Raw genomic sequence first — 24083 nt, forward strand, 5'->3', positions numbered from 1 at the left:
AGCATACTAACAACCTGTAGACATCTTCAAGTCTGTAAAACCTACATCTTCTTTTGTCTGATGACTCTTCTGAGTGTCAATGCAAATGATAGAAATGTGAATCTTAGTGACTGAGCTGACTGAGTTATACTCACTTTTTGGAAGATGAGGGGAACTTTTATTCCAGGCACCTTCTTTTGATCGTTCTCCAGCAGTATGGCAAGAGGTACCCCAAACAGACCGTTTTCTTAAAAATAATAACAGCAAATGTGAAAAAGAGGAAACGGCCTCGTACACATACTAGTCACAATGCTGAGCAGCAGCCAGATGGCCACTATGGGGATGTCACAGCACTGTACCTCGTCCCCGCACCCTCTCTGCGCGGTTCCTCTTCAGCTCCACTCCCAGTGCATCATAGAAGGCCGTTAGCTCAATCAGGGAGAGGTAGCGGATCTTCTTCATGTCTTCAGGAGAGAGGTCTCCAACCTCTGTCAGTCCAAACCGGCTTTTCCGAACAATGAATTTCTGCAGTAGAAATGGGTCACATCTTTATTGGCACAAAAATTACAGGAAGAGAATTTTTGTTTAGAAATAGATGGCTGTATGTGACAGGAAGTCATATTAGGGTAGGTAGGTAACACCAAAGAGCTGAACTACAACCCTATGTATTGGCCTGGTACATTGACATAACTTACATCCATCTGAAACATAAAATCAAGCTTCTTGCTCACCATGGTCCCTTGCAGTTTGACTGGTAAGCGGTGCTGAAGCAGAGGTGTTAACCTCAGTGCCTGTACTCCAGCTGGGACAGGTGAGCTACGTCCTACTTACACTTCTGCCCAGTTTTAGTAAGATATAACATTTTGCTCTGCTTCTGTCTCCTCCAGAGTGTCTTTGAATGCTGTTGAAGTAGCTGACATTTCTTCATGGATAGGGTTGTATATCAATTGCGTGTGTGTAATGAATCCATGCCTGCCTTGCATATTACTATTAATTTATGAGGTCTTGTAGTAGAGTTCAAATTAAAGACCTGAGGAAAAGCCCAGAAGAAAAATTACTTAGTGCTGATGCCAACCTGCCAATTTACTGGTACTTTCTATTACTCAAGAAGCATTTAGGCTTAGAAGCAGGACTCCCAGCAGCTAAGAAATAATTTATTCAAGTAAGCTTGAACTAAATTATACTTAGTAATTTGAGGGCATGTGAAGATGTCTACATATTTTAGAAACTGCAGTGTCATGGACCAGAGCCAGGAATGTTGCATCATGACAGAAGCATTTGTGCAAATGTCAAAAGGAACAACTACCCATAATTTTTTGACGTAATTGTTAGACATAATAACAAAGTTATAGTGAAAAACAGGCTTTTCAAAGGACTGTGGATCTTTGGTATTGTATGTTTTTTAATTTAGTTGTAATTTGAACCAGTAATTGTTAGTCAGAGGTATAAATAAATAGCATTACAAATCATCTCCTCCCTTTAGGGAACTGTGTAGAAAGCCAGCCTTTAACAATGTTTTGCTTCTGGAGATTTCAGCCCTGTTCTCCCTTTTTTAAACAAATTTGGACTCAATAGGCTTAATCCATCCTTAGATTAAGTCAGTCAAACAGACTAAGAAAAAACAAACAAAAAAGAATTAAACTTACACCAGATTTCAAAACTAAGAAAGGACAAAGGACATCTAGAGCATGTGGGTTAGGACTTCCTAAATCACATTGCACATGAATAATCATAATTGGGGGAGAAAGAGTGCAGGGGGTGGAATAACTAAAATACATGCTGTCTGGGGCATTTTAGGCCAGAACCTTCCCTCCCCAGAATACAGCAATTCCACTGTTACTCTTACTGAGACTTAATAATGTAACAGAAGGTATATAGAGGATAGTCTTCTGAAGACACATAAAATACTAAAGAATGTCTATGCATTTTGGTTCCAGTGATGCAAAAAGACCAAAAGCAGTCAAAGCACAATAAATCATCTTGAAAATAAAAAAAAATCCCACAGTATACATATATTTTCTGAGGGAAAAGAGAAAAAGTATGTTTGCCAAGGAAAAATGACAAACACTTGAAAAGTGGTTACAAAAAGTAGCTACAATGATTTTCCATGCTGTCTGGTTGACTCCTAGGGTCACTATGATGTGATGCAGTGTTAACACAAAATTTGGGGCTGGGCCTCTTTCTTCTGTCTTGTGTCACAATTTTCCAGTGTTTTTTCTTACAAACAGCAGAGTCACAATATGCAGCACTGAAGGAGGCTGTGCCATCCTGAAATGAGATTACTTGCGTTTTGGCTAAGGATAACGTCTGATACGGTGTGACATGTTGCTTCTGTGTGACAATATACAGTGTTCTAAGATAGGCCTGAAATGCTTACTGACTCTTAGTTCTGCAAGGTCTTCAACTAAGTCACATTAATCATGGTCCCACAATTGCATGTAACCCTATGTGGGCAGTGATGATCTTGGCTATCCTGGGAGCTGCAGGGGACATGCTATTTATAATCTCTCTCTGTTCGGCTTGGTATACGTCATCCCCAAAGTTGGTTATAGTAATGTGCCAGACCTGCCCTGGAGAAATTGCAAACTTCAGTTTGACCCTGTTGGCCCACCTTGAGAAAGGAGGGAGAGTCCTTCAGAGTGCAGGTGACTCGTTGCTCTAACAGAACAAGAGGTTTTTTTTGCTGAGGCCTATTGCAGTCTGAGCCATTGTGGAAAAAAACAAATATCATGAGTGGCAGCATATGAAGTAAGAGAAATGCCAATGTCAACTTTGATTGTTGACTTTATTCAGAAAGCCTCTGTCTCTGATGACCTGGTCTATTACTCATGTACTCTTCCACACACAAAATGATGTCCTGCATGCAGAATAGTTCATCTCCAGCACAATACTGGTCTCTTCTAATACCAACTGATTATGCATCCACAGGTCCATGATATTCAATGTCTATGTGGATAGCAACAATTTCAGATTAGTTCAGGACCTCATAAGATTCAGGAAATACTTCCAAATAATTTACAACTATTTCATACATTTCACTAAAAAGGTGGTATCTGAAACCTAATGCTTAGGTTTTCAGTAATGGAAGTTGTGAGGGCTGATGGAAATAGAAAACTGACTTCCTTGACTTTAAGAAATAATTCCAGCTAATGACACAACTGCTCAGTGTATGTCTGGTTGGAAATGATGAACTTTCCTTTAACCATTCATGTAGTATCCCCTATAGTGTAATTGCACCGAATACTGATTGGAGACAATCAATACTGCTGCAGGACTGAGGCTTCTTTCCCCCTCTTCATCTGTGAAGCAATTTTAAATCCATGTATTAAAAAAGGCAGATAATCTGCAGGGGAATAAAGCAGGAAAGCAGACCAGTAATGAAAATGATTCCTAGTTTTAGTGCTAGCAACTGGTCTTTATTCTATGTGAAATGTGTGCATCTGTGTGAATGACGCAAAATTTGTGGATGGAGTTATGCACATTCATCTGTGGTGGGTACAAGTGAAAAAATTAGGCTTGGATATCCAGGTGAGCTTTGCTGCTTCTCTGGGAATCAGTCACAAGCCGTAGGCAGGCACAGCAGGCGGTCTCTGTAATGCACACACAGCAAGGGAGAGCTAAAGTATCTTAATAGACTCTAACGTGCTGGGGATATAAAGCAGGAAATTACTGAGTTAAAGAAAACAATTGAGGGAATATGTCGAGAATGAACTTACAGGCAAAGCATAGTCTTCCTTTTTGAACCTCTGGTTTTTCGGCCTTTCTTGGGTTTTTGGAAGGACCGTAATGGATTCTGAAAAAGAGACCTCGTAGGAGAGCTCTTCTGTTACAGATGGGCTGCTTTTATCTAGTCCGCAGTCTAGACAGCTATTAGCTGAAAATAAGGGAAACTATATGTGAATGCTGAATGTATGTTTGCATTTAGTACAGAGACATTAAAAAATTAAACCAAGATGACAAAAATCTTGAGAAAGTAATAAAGGAAGTGCTTCAAAGAGGAATTTCAGTGTAAACCACAGCATGTTCCTGTTTTGTCTGGAGGAAATAACCCCTTAGAAATAAAATCTCTATTTTCATTTTAGATTATTTAACTTGTTGCTTTTCACTAGAAAGATAGTTAAGCTGGAACTTCCTGTTTATCAGGAATCATGAAGTTTTATACTCCATCCTTGTCTACCCAGGCCAGAAAACTGTGTTGGCACTTGTTTAATGAACAATTAAATATAAAAGTTCACGACAGAGAAATGCTGTTGACACAGTTTCCCAGGTCACTCTTGACTTATTTACAATCATAAACTATTGTGCATCTATTTTATATGCTCAGACACATATATTTCTCACAGTTGCTAGTTTAGATGTGTAGCACCAAAACAGGACTGAATGTACAAACTTCCAGTTTGAGAAACACTGTATCTACTGGAACTTCTGGTAGCTATTGTGAAATGACTTATTATTCTACTCTAAAATTTAGTAATCTGGTGAAAATAGTGGATAACAAAGGAAATTTTTTGAAATCAGTACAGTCAAGAAACACCCTATTGTCATGGAGTCCAAAGTGTGACAACATGCATGAGTTCCAGTGTTGCCAACTTTCATGATTGATTTCTCACATTTCAGGACAATTTTATATTTTATATTAGGGTCAAGCTCCTAGACTCATGCAATTTGAACAGAATCATAATTTTTATGGGAAATAGGTAAAATTTCAGCCCCAGGACTGCAGAGAAAAGTTTACTAATGTGACCCAAATGCATTCAAAAGCCATGGAAATCAGAAAGTGAATTAAAAAGCATTACATGTTTTATAAACATGCATATGCCCCATGATTTTTGAATCATTGAATTTAGAGATACAGGGACTTGAACATTTTTTGCAACACCCTTTCTTTTGCCAGCTTCTGCTGCACAAGTCTGGGATGAAAAAGCTAAGTGTGCTACTAAGTGGCTTCAGAACTGTGACCTTAGATATAACCCAATGGCTAAGCTGTTTCAAGATGTTTTCCATCTCTCTTTTCATTCTTGGACCTGGGACAACAGCAGTGTCCCTGCCAATCTGGTTCCCCAGCTGTTTCAGTACAACTCCTTGTGGAGCAGAAGTATCAGCAGAGCAGTGAAATGAACAGTTTTGGCAACCAAAGAAAGTGTCTGTGGCACTATATCCACAGGTAAACAACTAAGAGACTAGTTTGGAAACTCAGGAATTGATATTCCATTAGTTAAGCCCTGAACAATAGTGATAGGAAGAGTTTTCAAAATAAAAGATGGACATTTGTGTGGAAGGCTGCTGACAGTTATCCAGACACTGAGTAGAGCAGAGCTATCATTTTTATTAGCACTCTCAGTCACTGTCAGGGCACAGTGTTTAAGGGATGTCCAAAATAATACCTTTAGTAGATCAGAATAATAAGGCAGAACCAGAAAAATGATGAATTTCCAATACTACAGTTTCTGCAGTACTGGAGAAGAAATGTGAAGGAAATATGCATATTTCTTGTCATGATTTGCAACAAGAAGATACACTGCTGACATATTTTGGACAAATTCTGCACCATATTTTTAGAGGTTATTTTTGCATTCCCAGCCTGGCAATGATCAGTACTTTTTAGACACTGATGCCTCAAGGGCAGCAGTCTGTGTCTGTACAACACCGGTATTGAATGGGAAACTTTGGTTCCTGCATGACAATAAGCTGACAATGTTTCTAAGGAAATATATGCAGCACGACCCCAACACGAAAGAGGGGACTAACCTCAGAATCACAAAAGGATCTTTCTGGCTAACATTTTTCTAGGAGGAAGTGAACGCTGGTTACACGTTGGCATACTCACAGCTAACTGATTTCCAAACTGGCTTCTGCCCAGGAAGCTGGATACCATTAGAAGGAACTGGTGACACTGGAACTGTCTCAAATGTGGGCTGATAGGCAAGGAAAAATGATCAGACTGCAGTGAAAGTAAACGTCTATGGACAGAAACTGCTACAGTTCAAGCAACAGTGTTATCATTCTCAGCTTATACTCTTTCACCAAGTTTAAACAACCTGTTGTGATTCACCAGAGTACATTTTTCATAGCCTAGCCTGAGAATTAATCTTCCCCAGGCTGCACAGATTTGGATCATGTTGAGGTCAATAATATTGCAGCTCACTGCAGCTAATGAGTCCTGTCCTATATAATGACTGAAATTAGCTAAGTAAATTGCTGTACGTAATTGTACCAAGCGAAAGGTCCTTGTCAAATTGTAATGCATCCTGCTTTTAATCATTTTGGTCACAAATCTTTTTGAGGGCTCTCCAACACATGTCGAGCATCTGCTGCTCCCAAGCACCTGTCAGAAACCAGGCTGTTCACTGCCCTTTGGGATTCGGGCACTAGCAAATCATTAATGCATGGATGTCCTCCCATAGGTTATATACTAACACTTTATCAGTGAACTGCAAAAACAGCTTTGGGGAAAAAAAGACTTTCTACAGTCATCTTAACTTCTTTCCGCTCCAGAAATCATTCTGCACTGTGTGAAAAAGGGGGGAAGTGTGTGTGGCACAGCAGAGAAGGGGCTCTGAAGCCCAGGGGTTGACTTTCAAGCACTGCCACTTCTTCTTGGCAGCAGAGTTTTGCTCTTGTTCTCAGCAGTTTTGGGACTTATCATAAAGACAAATCCAAGCGCTTGTGTGTACATGGGGCAGTCGCAGCTCATCTGCACATTCTTGGGTAAAACAAAAAAAAGGTCAGGAATTTAAAAAATACTCTGAAGGTTACAACTCATTGAAATAACTACAATGCCCCAAAACAACCTTGTATTTTTTCGGCTGTTCTTTGCAATCTGGTGGGAGCCCTTGGAGCCCCCTCTTTCTCAAACCTGCTGCCTCACCACCCCGAGCCTGATGAAGCAGCCCCAGCAGAACCTGCAGCTGAGGGCCTGGATGAGCCCAGAACAGCCGTGTTTGTTGTTCCCATTTCTAGCTTGTGCACAGGAGCACCATTCAGGCTGCTAAAAAATGTCAGATATTTAAAAGACAGGCAGCTCTTCCAATTGGAAGCCTGAAATAATGTTGCAGTTGTTTTATTCAGTCTTATCCTCCAAGATATTTGGGTAACAAAATTGAATGTAACATGAATAAAATCTCTCCTGAGAGAATCCATTCAATAGCTTGCAAACTTGATAGCAAACAAGGTTGAGTCACATGGACTTCCTTAGCCTGAAGACTATAAGGACCATTGATTTTTCTTTTTAAAGGAGAACTGCAGGATGCTTTTATGATAAAATCCCATAACTTTTACACAAAAGACTTTAGGACATGAAAAAGCAATATAAATTTCAGGTGGAAGTATGGAAGTGGAGGCGATAGTTAAACTTGCCTCAGCAATTTGGAAAAATAAAATACAAAAGTAGTTATTCTGCTGCTCAAGATCCAGATGGAGAAATTAACGGTAAACATTAGCAACAGGCTCACCTACTTGCACTGCTCAAAACATCTATCTTCACAAACAGTATTCAGAATGGATTTAGAGTGAACCAAGCTTATTAAGGAAAAAAACCAAAACCTTCCAGCCTTGTTGCACAGGTGAAATGAAGCAGCTGCAGTGACCAGGTTTGGCTGAGCCATGATGCAGCTAGCGGAGAGGAGCCGACAGCACAACTCTGCCTCCCACCCAGCAGTGCTTGCAACAGCCTGCAGGCTGCTCTGGCTTGTGGCAATTGAATATCATGAACCATATACGATATCAGGGGTAGCTAAAAATATTGTATTTTTGGTCTCATTTCCCAGCCTCCAGAGGGAGAGTGAATAAAAAGCCAAATACCTTTTTTTTGGTGAAAATTTCTTCCAAATGTTGTTCCAAACAGGACAAACACCTCTCCCTTCTTAGGAAAACTGGGAATAAAACCTTTTTAATGCATGAATTTTAAAGATCTGCATTGTTGCTTTAGTAAAAAAGAAGATTAAAAAGCTTGGGAAGCTCATGTCTTACTGAATGTGAAAGACTGAGAGTCAAATTGTGTACTTAACTAAATGGGGGCAGCTTTATTCATTTGGCTGAGGCTCCAGTGAAGGCAAGACTTCTCATATCCTTATTTCGGACTGAAAGTGATTCATTAGACTGTTCTCATTATCCAATACTTAAAATGAGTTCAGTGTTTACTAGCACAATGTATACAAGAATTTCCAGTGGGAAGAGGAAGCCAGAAGAGCAAGAAAAAGATGCAGATGAGGTAGATAGTTCTTTAGGAGCTATCGTCATTGTAGAAGATATAAAAACAAACCATTGGAGCACCAAAGTGACCAAATTCTATTGTCAGCCCTGCAACTAAGGGAAATAAAGGCAAAGGAGGATAGTCTTACAGCTCTGGTCAGGATACAAGTTGCCCGTGCTTGGGATATATTCATATTTCCAGGCACTGTCATCACAAATGCCTTTTCATGCAAATAGCTCTGGGTTAGTTAGTGATTCTTCTTTAATTAGGACATGATTTTCTCATGCATTGCTCAAGTAAAATGCTCCTAAAACTCTTGAGGAGTTTTAGCTGATCACAACGTACAGGATTGGGCTGTTAATGAGTACGATGCTTCACTTCCTCCCTCCAATAGTAAAATCAATGTTTCTCCCTCCTCTTGTATCCTGCTGTTGACTTTTCTAGGCTTTGAGCACTAGCAGAGCCAATAGTTCCTGATGGAAGCAGCAGGGTACCAACAGTAAGGAAAATCAGGCCACTGTGATTAATGAACCATCCAATTTAAATCCTCGTAGCATGGCTGTCAGCCGAGCCTGCTGTGCGCAGGCCTGTCTGAAGGGTCTGCAAGTGCTGCATTTTGCCTCCAGGGATCACCGCACCTTTCTAGGGTGGGTAATGAGACAAAAAAACTCAATGTGAAACAAAATAAAAGAGGAATATACCCTTTCATTTCAGTCCATTTAGGCTTTTGAGGGAACACTCCTGCCCTAAGGGGGTGGACCTGAAAGCAGGGTGAGGAAAAAACCACCCTGTACTCTGTATGGACTTACACAGAGGCTGGCCACCAGGCAGTAATAGCAAAACATCAGGCAGGGGTTTTCAGAATGAGAAAAAAAACTAAAGCAGATCTCAATATTTGTCCCCCTCCCAACCCCGGATGACAATTATTTTTGTCTCTTCAGTGGTCCCCTAAATCTCATCTCAGGTGACTAGTGAGCTAATCACCTTTTCTCTCATCATTAGCCACAGGAGAGAGTAATCCATCCTGTGACCCATCCCTCTAGGCTCCTGCAATACTTAGGTTCTTGGGATGAGGGTGTAAATCCATCCTCCTAATGGGGAGGATTATAGAGTTATGTGAAGCAATTAGAGCTGTTTTGCTATTTGCAACATGTTTACTTCTTCCCTTCCCAACTGAAAAACAGGATGGGAAAGCTAAACTCCAGCATATCATTTCAAGCAGCCTTTTTACCCGCCTCTCTTCAGCAGCTGTGCTGAAAAGTTTTGCCCTTCCCTGTTCCTCTTCTTTTTTTGGCTGGGTGGTTTTTATTCCAGATCACTTTCCCAAATGATTCATCACAAAGATTCACTGACAGCTGTACTGCCATGCCCAAAGAGGCAGCAGAGCATGAGGGACTGCTTCAGCTGACACCCCCTTACAAAGGGCTGCTTGGGAAACCCTCAGTTTGGGACACAACACCCTGCCCCCTACAATGCATCTCTCCCTGAGGAGCTGGCAATTAGGATGGACTTTCTAAATCCCAAATTAAGCAGCAGAGATAGGAGCAAAGGGCAATGGGAATGGCCAAAGGGTGTTGGGAACCTTGCAGGCTTTTAGAAATACAATCTGTTTCACAGTTTGTTGAAGGGAGGTGATTGTGTGCTCTGCAGGTGCATCTGTGTTTATCATTTAGGTAAGCACCCTGTAGGACTGCATATTTTGTGGGAAGAAGAATTAGAAGCCTTAATTACTTTTTAAGTCTTATCTTCAGACTTTCACAATGCAAAACTAATAAGTGAGCTGAATTTCAGAGGAGGTAAAACAGTGATTTGAAGGGCAATGGCTCTGAAGCTCCTAATTTTCTTTAGCAAGTGAGAAACAGAGGTGAAAAATAAGCAGGGCAGAACCAGATCAATAGTGTGCCCATCCGAGAGAATGGGCACATTTATGTAACTGATTGAAATGTACTAGAAAACCTAAGCTTTATTGTAGTTTTTTTAATTAATCACATATATTTTAACTACAGGTATTTGAAAAAGGAGATGTGTGCTAATCAATGCCATCATCTTTTTAATGTTCATGCAAACATGCGTGATGATTTCTCATGCAAGAAAGTCTGCCCACAGGAAACTACTGGATGCTTCTGGATATATTTGTTGGATAGGTGCAAAAAAGTTCAAAAGAGCCCAGACATTTAAATTGGAGACAAATAAGTTAACTCCCCAACCACTGTCTTTGTAATTTTAATATAACTATGCAGCTACAGTTTTATTTCCCAATTTTATGTTTTAAATTCATCCAGGATGCCAAGCCTTAAGGAGAAGGTAGGACAAATAGAAAAGGACAAAACAATTTCATAATGAAAAAAAATTTCTTGGAGTTTTGTAATGGTAAAAACTTAATATTAATTTCAAAGGTAAGCTTGTGAGTGTATTGGTGACTACCATCTAAGATACCATAAGTGACATATGTAAAGTCATGCATGTTGCTTTGAGCATTGGACTAAACTCACAGAGTTGACTGCATTCACCAAAATCAAAACATGTGGGGACAGGAACTGATGCATTTAGAGCTATCCTTGGGGAAAAGTGGATGACACCACCAAAGGCAATGCTCATTTCTGAAGCCATGAAGCAAACGAACAGTTAATAGATTTTCATTTGCTATGTAAGTGAAATGTAACTGTCAGTGTATCAGTTGCAATCATGCTGGCAGGTGTTTAATTGCTTATGCATATTTGAACGCCAGTTGCTTCATTAGAAAAGTTTTACTTCACCACCGAGACTGCTGAATAAATAGCAAGTGTCCCCAGAAGCCAGCAAAAATTTGAATAGCTGCCAAAAGTAACTCACCAATTTCCAAAAAATAAAGGAGTAAATGTTAGTCTTGATAGGAGATTGCAGGAGGAAGGCTGGCAACAGATACAACATCATGTTACAGGTTAGTTGCAAAACGGTGCACCATTTATTTTCTTTGGTTTCTTACTTTCCTCTCAAAATGCAGCATATATGCAGCATTAAAAGTCTGGACTTAGTGTCAGGAACTGCTGCTGTCTGTCTGCACACTGTCAACAGAAAGGGATTCCTGTCTGGTAAAAGCTTTGATGAGATACTTGCAAAATGCATAAAAATTAGCTCAAAAAAATTTGATAGGATGCATTAACTACTTACAGAAGAGTCATTGGTGCCAAAGATGTCTCGCACATCCCGGACTGTGTGCTTGTTCTTCTTCCTCAGGGTCTGAGTGTAGGTGTTGTACCTCTTCTGTACGGCAGCGGCTTGAGTTCGGGTCAGAGTGGACAGCAGGGCCTGGCCGTCCTCCTCTTCAGCTCCTGAGATCAGTGTAGATAAACCTACGTCTTGCAGCCATTCTGCCTCCAGTTCCCCTTCTGTGGAGGAAGAGAATGTGTTACCAGGCCAGGCATGAAAAGGAGGGAGGGCTGAAGGAAGGGAGGTGGCACAGTGGACCGCTGACTTAGCCTTTATCTCCAGAAGTCTCCACTTCCAATCTTTCTTGGGCCACAAGTGTAAGTTAATTTAGTTTTGTCAACATACTGTCGACTTTCAGTTTGGCAGTCTCTGCACAGGAGAGAGGCTTAGGAGAAGAACAGAAGAGGTATTTTTAACCTGTGCATCAACACACTTGTGTGAAGAAGGCAGCAGAGTGCCTAGCCTAACACAGCAAGAGTGCTAAAAACTAAGCTCTCATTCAAGATAAATCCCCTCAGTTACCATTTATATCATGGTGTAGCAGATGAAGCCATTTGAAAGGTGGAAATTAAATTGGTATTCCAGTTAAAATAAGCAAAAATACTGAAGTGGTATATACAATAAAGTAATGTGTTTGCACACTAAGTATGAGATTTGAGATGCCAGAGTCAGCAGGTAATCAGACATCCAATTAAGACATCACACTGAGAGAACCATGATGTCCACATAGTCCAGTAGCCTGTTTCGAACAAGATGATTAAGAGCCAGAGCTGCTCACTGAAGAGCAAGAGTCAGGTAGGGGTGGGTATCAAAGAGCTCAGGTAAGGGTGGAAGATGCAGAAATAGTTATCCTTACATGCTAGGTATCATCCCGATTTCCAATAATTAAAGACTGGCTAGCACCCTACACCCCAGCTTTTCTTGTTATCTTGATTAGTGACTAATATCTTCTCGAATCCTGTTCAATATCCGCTTCTTAACCGGTTCAACACCACAACTGGTTCCCTAGTGAGACTGTGCACTGTGTGAAAAAGTACTTTCTTCCTTGGCTCTATTGGACATGGGGGAAGCTTCTGGTATCTTCACACAGAGCCACCCCTGCAGCACCTCCCCACCAGAACTTTGCCACACAGACTCAATACAGGGTTTCAGATTGCTGCCTGTTACAGTAAATTAATATTCCCTGTCACTGTAGGACAGGGAGAAGGTCCAGATCTACCTTCTGTAAATCATTTAGGAATTTTAAATTTTGCTGTCATTGCCTTTTTGTTTGCTTTTTGAAGTAAACAGCCATAGTCTGTTAAAATCTTTCTTCATACAGATTTTGAGGCCTTCATTTTAGTTCTGTGAACAATCCTAGCTCAGCAATATGCTGCTTGAGACAAGACTATAATTGCATTCCAGCTTTGACTAAAGAAAAGGTATAACAAATAAACATGTCAAACAGGAAATGGACTAATTTGCAGCATTTTCTCTAAAACAACTTGTCAATTCGCTGATTGTTCTCATCCCAGCACTGGTCTTAAAGATGGGCTAGTATTTTCACTCTGCCTTTATTGCCTCTTCTTGACACCAGAGTGCAGGCAGATTGACAGATACCAGTTTACTGCACTTTGGCAGTTAGATGGACAAAAAGGAAAATTGCAGGGCTGGACCGCAGAGACAAGTGAAAGCATCTTACACATGTGCCTTCACTGACTTCTTTGTTAACTGCCTTGTCTTGTTACAAAGCTCCACAAAAAAATCTCTGCTTCTACAACCCCTGCTCTGTGTTAGATGGGATGTGACCAGCCCTGTATCCCAAGAAGCAGCTTGTCTCTGCTCTGATCATTTCTGTATCGACAGACAGGGTGACAGCCTGCTCCTTTCCCTCCTTGAACCAATGGCCCTGGTGCCCTCACTCTTCTTTCTAACAAGGTCTCTTTTCATTTCCATGTGCTGCTGTTTTAGCCACATCCATGCATGTTCCAGCTTCTTAATTATATTCATTTTGGCTTTTGTTCTGACATATTCTTTCCAAGAATGTAGTTTTTAGTCAAACTTGGCTTTTGTGATGCTATGAAAAATAAAATCAGACATGAAGTTGTGCCTGCTTAACAGCCACCCCTGTGACTTGTTTTCTCTGGCTTTTGCCCTTTTCCTGTTCCAACCACTCACAAACAATAGACTAAGATATAATAATAACAACAACCAGAGAAGTAAAACTATTAAAGAGATGGAATTTCTGCATTAAAAAACCCTAAAAATTTTATGACACACAGGTTTAAATAAGGGCTGAAAGAAAAATATGTTGTTTTACAAAATATTATTTTTATAGTGGTAGGTACTGTGTTTAATTCTGCTCCACCAGAAGGCAAGCAGATAATCGAGTTCCCTCTGGTCGGTAATGCTCTTTTTCTCATAGAGGGTGTTAGGAAAGAGGTGTGCCTTTCTCTGAATTTCAGATATAACCTCAAATAACTCACAACATCATAGCCTTATAACACCAAGTGTTAAAGCAGTTCTGCACATCACTGCCATCTTAAATACCCCATGACTTCCTTTTCTCCTACAATTTCCTTGTATCACTTGTTATGATCTCCTCTTTCTTGACTGTAGTTACTAACATCAACACAGTAAGTGTGCTGATGTATTCCCCCCTGCACATGTGGTCTGGTGAAAAACAGCATTGTGGTTTTGACAATATCAGTGGTGCCTGGCTGCCATCGCCCATTGGCTTCCTTCTTAAAGTTTCTACAAATCTTCCTCTCAAAGACAACACAAAAGGGTGATGAATATTTGTTTTTATTTTGCCCTGAGGACTTCCACATTGATATTCAGTGTTTATCCTATTAGGAGCTTAATAGAACTCACTATTATTTCCAAGGTTTATAATCCCCGACTGAATATATTCCTGAAGTTAATAACTAGGACAAGCACTGTCTGGTTGTGTGTGGGTGTATGCAATATATATGTGTCTTAAAGAACAGTATGAAGGTAAATGAAGTGTGGAGATGTATTTTACCTTGCAGTCTCATTTTGAATTCAGGACAGTGAAAAAAAAAATATCAGTGTAATATAATGAGGTGTAATCAGACAATAGGTAACATGGGACTGCAGCAGAGTTTGCACTGTTGTGAAGATTTAGCTCAGCAGTGATTAAACTGATGGAAAAGTTGGTGGGAACATAGAAAATGGGCTCCTGTATTGCCTTGTCCTACTAAGGTACTCGACTTGGTAACTCACAGATATGTGACATTGTCCTGACTGTGCAGACAAGTCAGGGACACCCAGTTTCTGCTGACAGCTGCATGAAGGAGACATGGAGAGGTTCACTGTCTCTTTCTGAGGTCTCCAAGCTAGACAGCACGATCAGACAGGAATTTTCCCAACAAGGTGAAACTGATTGAGACAGATGTCTTTTCTGCCTTCCCATAACAATAGCCATAAAGTTTCAATGCTATACCTCAATCCATTTTTATTTGACACTACAGGCCAGCACAAAGTGGTGCAACTTGGATTTAAGCCGCCAACCATAACCCTTAATAGTAGGCCAAGACTTCTGGTGAATGGAGCTCTTCTCCTTTTATTTCCAGGAGAGCCCTACCTGGAACTACTGAGTGGGAGGTGTTCCCCATGGAAACAGTACATGGTTGGAGACAGATACCACTGCGTGGGGTACTTATCATGATTGGTTACATATTGAGTTGCTCAATAAAGTAGCACCCTTTCCCCCTTTTCACCCTTCTTCCTGGTAGCAGAACTAATGACATCCTGTTGCACGTCAAGGTAAGAAAAATACATCGTCACTCGTGTTAATAAGTGTATGGAAAGAACACACTTGTTTCAAAATCTATCCCTAGATCAGTAGTTACCAGACTAGTGGTCAAGATCCACAAAAGGGTTGCAGCAGTTTTCCATGGGTCACGACCTTAAAATAATTTCGGTTTCATCCTATAGTAACACCTGGTATTTTGTGTTGCACAATGTAATGCATTTGTAAGTGGGGTCATAACTGGAAAAAAAAGGAGAACTGCTGTTCTAGATGTTATCAAATCATCTAACACAAAGCTGCATTGCAACAAGTTAGTGCAGACTATTACATGTTTTTCCAAACACATTATGAAAAAAGGAAAGGGGAAAAAGTTAAGGTTACAGAAGGAGGTTGTAATACCTTCAGCGTAATTTTTATAAGTGATGAACAAATTTTGACAAGTGGGGAGGCTGAATGATGTAGACATCTATATATTCAGACTGACCTGTAATCTGCCCTTGAATTATATCTAAACTGGGCAATCTCTGAGAAACAGGCAGTAATCAAATTTCTTATAGTACCAAACATTATCTAACTAACTGCTTCAAGACTTTCATGAGCTGTGCATTATATCCTACCTAAAGGGAGAAAATTGAAAATTCCTGTATAGTAAATGAATTTTTTGGTCCTATGATATGTTTTGCTTTAGTTTATTTAATGCTGGAGATGAAGTTTTCATTTAGTGAATGAATTACACTATATCTCTTTTCTGAATTACATCATGTCTGTCCTCCTGAGGCACAAATAGGATCAATGCAAAAAACCTTACTTCAGAAATCAATTACCAGCCCCAGTGCATAAATCTGACTGAATTATCATTTCCAGTGACATCTCATGTAATGACTGTGATGTTCAGAAGTGGAGCTACAGTGACCCAGCCTAGTACTTTTGCTCATGCCAGATGACATGAGGAGGGAGAACAGTGCATCACTAAAGAGATGAGGCAAAGCCAAGGTGTGAGAAAGAAGTGGTGTTTGTGTGCTCACCGTCAGCAGGTTTGAACTCCAAGAGTGTTGCTTCTTCAGATCCATCTTCACTGCTCTCCTTGATGCTCTCTACTTCGCACCAGAAGTCCTCCATGGAGGTGCTGTCCATGGAGGCCTGCGAGTTGGAGCGGCTGAATGCAGGAGGAGGTGCCGACTCGTTGGACAGCATCCTGTTAATTCTTCGACAACGAGGGAGAGACTTTCTGAAAAGAGAGCAATGAAAATAAAAATACTCTTTATCAGGCTAACTTGTACCATGCAGACAAAGCACACAACTGGGACTTCACCTGTGACTGTACCAGGGAGCAGGAAACAAGATGTTGGAGGTGAAGTGCACAGTTCTGGTGGTCTTCATGATCTCTGTTGTGCATAAAGTTATGGCTGGAAATTTATTTTACATCTAATAATTTATCTATTTAATGTCCTTTAGTGTTTTATACCCTAGAGGGGTACTCAGGAGGTGCAATTTCTATTTCTAACACTGATACCCATCTAATGAGACGCGGGAAAAGTATTTGAAGTTCTTTCAGCTTCTCTTTCTGTCCCTTCCTGTTTTGCTTACTGGCTGAAATGCTTCAGTGAAAACTTCTTTGGGGAAAAATAATCAGACTTGGGAACCATGAAATATTTTACAAACTAATTTTGGCTCCAGAAAAGAATTAAAAATTTGAAACATTTTAATTCAGAATAATAATTACCTTTTATTTGAAAATCCTTTAAAAAACAAACCATTTTGAAATTAAAATAAATGAAATCATAACAAAATTTGCCTTTGAAATGAAATAGTATGCTTTAGGCCAAACAGAAGGTTCATAGACTCAAAAAAATTATGGTTCACTAAAAATACAATTTCAAGTTAGAATTTAATACCATGATGGAATAAAAACAAAGAAGTTTGTCCCTTATTCCCTTGTTCTTGTCTTTTCCCACTGTAAATTCTTGCAGCTGAAGGGTTCATTCAAAATCTTAAAAAATACTCACCGCAAAAGTCTTGTCTGACTTTACTCTTTTGCATGTAAGCAGCTTTTGTAAGTGTAATTACAGTAGTTACAGTAACAATAATAACCACAACAATATTTGTCCAAAGAAGTCAGGAGGTAATGCAATTGTGGTAGAGAGCTCGACTACAGGAATTAATGGAAAATTCTGTCATAAGGTCTTCTGGCCTTCACTTATCTGAATTACTTCAAATGCAGTTTCCCTTTCTCTTCCTTTTCTTTATGGCATCATCCTGCCATGAGGCCTTTGTTTAAAACCACAGCCACCACTTTTACTCCACTAAAGAAAAAAAAAAAAGGATACTTCCTTTTCAGTATTTCCCTCCTTGTCGAAGTTTTCATAATGGATGTATAAACAATATATTACTTAATAAAGCTGACTGGACTTGCTTTTTCCCCTTTCTGCCTCTGCTGCATGCCCCCTCATCAGCAAAGACCTGGCTGCATCCCTGAGGCTCCTGTGGCCTCCTTGCTTTGTCTGGGTGGTCCCAGGCAATTCCTTCTACATTAGGTCTGAGCCTCAGGTTGGGGAGCTGCAACAGAAACAGTGGAGCACAACAAATGCAGCTGTGGACATTATCAGTGCTTGTAAAAGGCAAAGCTCAAGCCTTTGCCACTTTCTGAACACAGGGAGTGGCAATATGGACAATTCAGCTGCCGAACCTGCGCACGTGCACTTGGTGAGCTGCTGAGAAGCAAAACTTTTAGATGGGTGACAATATTTCAGCAGAAGAAAATGTACTATGGTGCTGTGGAGATACATGTCCTCCAGGAAAAGAAGTCGTATTTTCAGTATTTTGGTCCTTTTTTTATTTCCTTATAAACAGCAAATGATTGTTTGCTTTTAAACATAGTGCTGAAATTGTTATTATTTTAATTAGAACAAGACAGTCGCCAAATCTGAGAAGAATTTGTGACACAAGTATAGTTAAAACTATCTGAGTGCTTTCCATGTAGTTCTCCCTCTGGGGAGATGTGAGCTTTTCAGTCAGCTTTTGTTTGCAAAGCCTCAGATGACTAAGATACCTGATAAATCATAATTACTGTAATTATGAATATGGAAGTTGTGACCTGTGTTTTTATAATGGATTTACCTGTCTCTCTTCCCTGCCCCAGCATCAGCAAGGAAAAAAAAAGCAAGCAAGTCTCACAGGACTTAAATATCACAAGTTAATACTGAACCAAGTATCCCCAAGCAGAGTTTTTAAGCAGCAGAAGCAGCCAGAAAACGCTCATCTCTTCAGCTCCTTCCAGCCAGTTGCTTACTGCTGTGAAAAACGGTGCTCTTTTGTTTAAAAGGTGACAGTGAACACAAATAAGGAAAAAGGCAAAACTTCCTGTCGCTCTAACAGCATTTGGGGCCCCTTTTCACCGGGCGCCATATGAGCAGAGATGCCAAGGCTTAGTGTCTGTCCTCCCACTGCAGTCCATCCCTCCCCAGTCTCCTCTTCTACCTGGGGCTTTGCCTGAGCCCCTCACACTGCTGCTCACTGAGAAATTAATATCACTGCATAGTATAAACCTCTGTGAAAAAGAAATCCCTGCATCTGCTGTACAGCACCACCCAGAGCTCCCGCACCCGCAGTCGTAGGAAGGAATGCTCTCGCTGGTCTCTCACACGTGCTGGGATGAGAAGAGGGCTTTTTCCCTGATAGCATTGCTGGCTCCCATCCTTTAGTCATGGTCAGGGAATTCAAACATTTCCTGCCCTCCCAGTGTGAATTTTGACCATGACCCTTGTGCTCTTCATGCACCACACTAGACCGATCCTTGGGCTTTGACTTCATCAGCACTTCAGCTGGCTCAAACCAAGGCTTTTTATTTCACCATATTAGGAAGAAAGAGGCTTGGCGGGTTCTTTCTTTTCTCCCCACAGTGAGTATGCTATTTTGTAATATTACCATACCAAAAAGCTAAATGCAAAACAGACCATGTAGCATGGCAACAACTGCTGTGACAACCAGCTTTACCAAATACGTCTAAGGTTCCTGGGTAATTAACGTGTGTTTACAATATTAAAAGTACAGAGCTTATTTGGAAAATCAGCTGAACAAAGTATCCCGAGAAACTCATATCTGAGGCTTGTTATCTCAGGCCAGATTAAATCAAGCTATGCAAAATTCCTGTAACAAGAAAGGTTAGACAGAGGTGCTTTATCCTCATTGGTAAACAGCTGAAGCTTATTTCCAGGTGGTCTGTTACAAACCTTCTGCAACTATTCTGAGTCTGACTATTAAAAGCTCATGTGTCTGAAAAGACCTCCAGCTGCTGTCTTGACCCATATACCTGTGGCTTTTGTCCTGCAGGAAGCGGTCTTGCTTTTATGTGATAATGGCAGTTGTTGCTATTGCCTCCAGCCAAAGCTGCTCAAAACATTTTCAGGAAGAAAAAAATACTAGTGAGGAAGCAAAGCATATTCTTCACCACTTTTATTTCCTTCTTGAAGGACACTGAATAAGCACTGACTCAGCAAGCTGCCTGCCTGTCTCAGAAACAGTTCTACAAGTCTAGGTTGCCAGTCACCTGGGAACTCTTTTAGCAGAAAAACCTATGTTCCTGATAACTTTTTCACCCTCAAGGTTTTCTGGATAGTTTACTATTTTTCTCAGCATGTGTAGATAAGTTTACAAGAATAAAATGTTTTCACTAAGCCAAAACTGTTGTTTTTACAGAAAAGTTGAAAAAAACCAGTCTTGTGAGGTAAGTAACAGTCATGAAGCTTGTGCTCAGTTTCATTTGCTTCCTCACACACACAGGCAGTGGTGAGCTAATCTGAAAGGCTGACTAAATTAAACACAGGAGGGATTTCAGATCCTGGCTTCCTAGATGGAAAATGCTGGGAGAGGAGGATGAACCTTAAAGCACTGAGCAAAAATTACAGTGACTCCACTGAATTAGCTAAAGTTGTTTTCAGGGTGGAATTAAAGAAAAACAACCCAGCAAACAAACAAAAATACCCTACACAGACACAAACTCAAACCCTTGAAAAAAGAAGGAAAAGAAAAGTGTACCACAAGGGCTAATGCTATCAAACAACTCCTCTATTATGAGATATTAGTTAAAGGAGAAAGCGTTAAAGAGTGCCAGTAAGGAGAGATGATATCATGTAGAAAGCTTTCTGTGGAAAGATGATTGCAAAGAAACAGGGTATTTCCATGGGGCACAAGGAGGCTGATTCAACTGCATGTGGCACTGGTTTTGCCCTGGTGTACGTTTACAGCACTGATGAAACGCAATAGCAACCGAACCTATATTTTATGTTTCATATATCGTGCAGAAGTGTGCTGTTCAGGGTCTGATGGCACACGTTGATTTCAGGATAGACAAGCCAAATCCAATATGCAATTCCTATCCTATCCCCAAAGTAGAGGTTTGTCAAACCACACGAAGAGCTGGTTCAGTGACACCTAACGATTGCTCACAGGCTGAGTAATGATAAAGCCAGGCTTGTGTTTTCAGTTTAATTAAGTAATGGGTGGTAAATAATCCATAAAACAAATGGGAGCAATAAAGCCATCTTGTTAAAACCAGCCTTTAATCCTTGTTTACACAGAAAGATGGGACATCTTACTTTTGTGGGCCATTACGCATTTCATTCAGTGGGTCCTGAACTTGCTTCACCACAATTAGTCACATTTATAGGCATGGGAAAGATGAAGGAAATAATGTTTTCTGGTCATTTTAGGACTAAGATCCACCTTTTCATATTGCAATCGTTCTACCAGTATAGTGACTTCATTCCATGAAGTCAGTAGCACCTGAAAAACCCAACAGTGACAGACTAGAGTGTTGTTTCCTGTATCATGATGCTTGTTTTTCAGTTTGTCGTAACAATTCACCAACTTCTGACAAAAAATAATTATCCTCTCTCTGCCCAGCTCTTCCCAAATGTAAAAATGTAGGTGGTAGCTTGTATTGGCAGGGAAACAAAATTTACTCCTCTTTACTAAGAACTGTATTTTTCTCTGTTCTGAATTGTTAGGAATCAGTCATGTACCAGTATTTATCTTTTAAAAAATAAAATGTATACAAATTCCAGGCAAAGAAAGAGTTCAGCAATTGGAAATAGTATCTTTGTGCACAGTTCATGGCACAGTTCACTCTTGCCCCAAATCTCTCATCTCCTGGTTCCTTCCTGGTGACCTTGTTCCAGTGCTGTTTGCTGTCTGCCTGTTTCCTTCTCTCTATGCTTGGTGGCTTCTGCTCACAGAGAGGGGTAAATCTCAGAATACATGCCCCCAGCTCTGTCTGTACACCTCTGTTTCTGATGTTATGCAGATGTTATGCAAGTTCTCAGCAGTGGATCCTAAAGTTTCCCTTTTCTTTCTCTAACATCTAGCATAGCAAATATTTAACCTATCATGCTCATTGATTTAACAGAGCTGTCACCCAGCCTCCCTTATAGCAGAGCATTTGATTGAGAAGCAGAATAGGATTTTGTTTCATTAATAATTTTCTCATCCTGTTGCCTAGCAGAACTCCAAAATCATATGAATCTCATTGCTCTTTGTTACAAAGCTGGGTTTGAAAATAAGCTGAATTACCACCTTACTGTATCGGCTAGACTTGAAAACACACAAATTCAGTACTTAGCATGTCTTACTATGTTCTACAAAACATTCTACAAAATATGCTTCTGTGAGCTATTAAATTTACTTCTAAAGATGCTTCTCTGTCTTCACAAACAGTTTTTGGACCAAAAGGACTTGCTTAATGAGTCTTAAGATTTGAAGACTTAAAAGAGAAAAGAGTTATACGATTTAAAGCATTTAAAGGACTTTCATTTATTTATTTCTAACTCTTCTGCAGCTCATCAATGTACTAACAGGAGTTAGGAGATTCAGCTGTAAAGTTTGCACATCAGTGTTACCTGCCAGGATTCAAAAATGCATTTCACCTTGGGTTCTTCAGCTCTCTCTTACACAACTTTTTCATAAGCAGTGTGGAATTACCCTGTCTGTAACAAGCGCCACATTGTGACCACTTTGTGGCTGAGCACGGAGATTGCAGAAGAATCTCTCTCTGTGCATTTCAATCTGAGGGCTCTCACAATCAGACCCTTTGAGCTAGGGGAGCGCAGGGAATATACTCTCTAGGTATTGCCTGCTGGCAACGATGACCTTTGGGGACATGACCCAGACCTCTCCTCCACACTGGCAATCACATCACTGCAGCACCAGCCTGATGCGGCAGAGACAGTGCACTCCATGGCTACAATGTGTCTGTCAAAATCTGAAAGGGACTCTATTTTGTCTTCATTCTCCTAACAAAGCTGTTCCTAAAGGGCAGCAGGGATTCCCAAATGATTACCACTAACAAGAGCACATTCTGTTAACCATTTTTTTCAAGTGAATGGAAAAAGAATTCTTCTCATATAGATTAAGAGGAAGCAGGATAAGCTAATTCTGAATGCAGATCATTGCAGAGTATGTTAGATATAATTTTCAATGGGTGTGGGCAAGGTAAGAAGCATCTAGACATGGCGCACAGCAGGCAAAAGCTGGTTGTGAGCATCTTAAAAATTTCCAACACATTTTTATTGTTGGGGGTGACAAATTCTGTTATGTTGGTGCTTGCTTAAGTCAACTGCTTTTATATGGAACAAATCCAGGTATCTAGGGCAGACCAAAGTTTTCCAAGAAGAAATACAGACACATGGGCCATGTGCTGTAGGCTTAGGAAATCCTGTGCCTCCAGGAAATGTTTGATCTATTGTGCATGTACAGTACAAATAATTTGTGTCTGAGCATTGAACCCACTGAATTCGACAGTACACTGTACATATATGCCTCAGAGCTGATGAAGGCCTCCAGAAGTGTTGGGCCCACTGTGCATGCACTAGTTTATCCAGTCGTGTTGAGTAGATGTCTCCAAAAGTTCCAGCTGTCTGGAACTCTGTAAGAGTCATCACTATGTGCCTGAGCACCCTGAAATCCAAGGCAAACCCTTCAAATTCCATGTCGACTGAGCCTGAAATCAAGATGTATGACAGCTTTGGGTATACTACCATAAGATTACGAGTCCTTGGGATGGACTCATAAGTCCCTGGTTAAGCCACATAGTAAGCATGAGGCAGACACATTTTGTTCTGCAGCTTGGTGCAAGCAGCCAGAGAGCAGCTACCCAATGTCTTACCCTGGTAGCAAGAAAAGATGAAGCAAAGTCACATGAATGAAAAGGAGAGGGGGGAGCAGAAATGCACTAGATCCTGTCTAAACTCTGGTACTGCACGGTTTAATGCTCCTCACTGCATTCAATCAGGCCCTCCTCAGAGAGCTATCTGGAGTAGTGAGGAAGCTCTCACAAAAGGCAGTAAAAGAGCTGTATTTCTCTTTTTCTTCCTACTGCTCTGGCAGTGTCACTTCTAAGGTAAGAAGCAGTCCTGTAAGCACTCCTCAGGGACAGCATCGTCTCAAGCCAACTGGAGTATGTCAGACCACAATGCCTGCATGTGTGTGCAACTGCAAATACCAAGGAGGCTGAGAAGCGGAGGGCAACATGGAGACTAATCCAGAATCTTCTCTCACAATACAATACATAAGCCTTTGCCAACAACTCACACTTAGCCAGACTCATTATTTAAAACACACCGGGGTACAGTTAAAACTGCAGGAAATGCACAGGTTTGAAAGCTCCGATGAGGCTTAAATTGTTCAACAGGCAAAGAAGCAAACCAAGTAAAACCCACAGGGGATGTAAACTGTGTTAAAAGATTTTTGGCTCTAGAAGCACAACTTAGATTTTCTAAAGAAAAAGAGATATTAAAATACTGATCAGGCACGATAAACACGCTGAAACATAAGGGGTCAAATTTTTACAGCTTTCAGTACAGCTTCTAACATTGCCTGCATTTATGTAGCAATTGTGGAAGAATATCTAGTTATTTTTTTTAGATTATTTTAAAGGAGCTATCCGTTCAACTATTATAATAATATATTATTATTATT

The 24083-nt window shown here is 40.4% G+C and overlaps 1 protein-coding gene across 1 annotated transcript in view; it reads right to left on the reverse strand.

Moving 5' to 3' along the window:
• The window catches only part of ARHGAP28 (Rho GTPase activating protein 28), a 30908-nt gene extending 14571 nt beyond the window's left edge, over positions 1-16337 (reverse strand). Inside the window, exons 1-6 of the mRNA XM_010183022.1 lie at positions 16139-16337; positions 11321-11538; positions 5807-5894; positions 3696-3853; positions 339-504; positions 135-226 (exon numbers count right to left, since the gene is read on the reverse strand). Coding sequence (XP_010181324.1) covers positions 135-226; positions 339-504; positions 3696-3853; positions 5807-5894; positions 11321-11538; positions 16139-16307 — 891 coding nt within the window. The 5' untranslated portion in view covers positions 16308-16337. The remainder of the gene's footprint in view (positions 1-134; positions 227-338; positions 505-3695; positions 3854-5806; positions 5895-11320; positions 11539-16138) is intronic.
• Positions 16338-24083: the final 7746 nt, after the last annotated feature.

The sequence above is a fragment of the Mesitornis unicolor genome, unplaced genomic scaffold (assembly GCF_000695765.1).
Source record: "Mesitornis unicolor isolate BGI_N332 unplaced genomic scaffold, ASM69576v1 scaffold40524, whole genome shotgun sequence".
NCBI lineage: Eukaryota > Metazoa > Chordata > Aves > Mesitornithiformes > Mesitornithidae > Mesitornis > Mesitornis unicolor.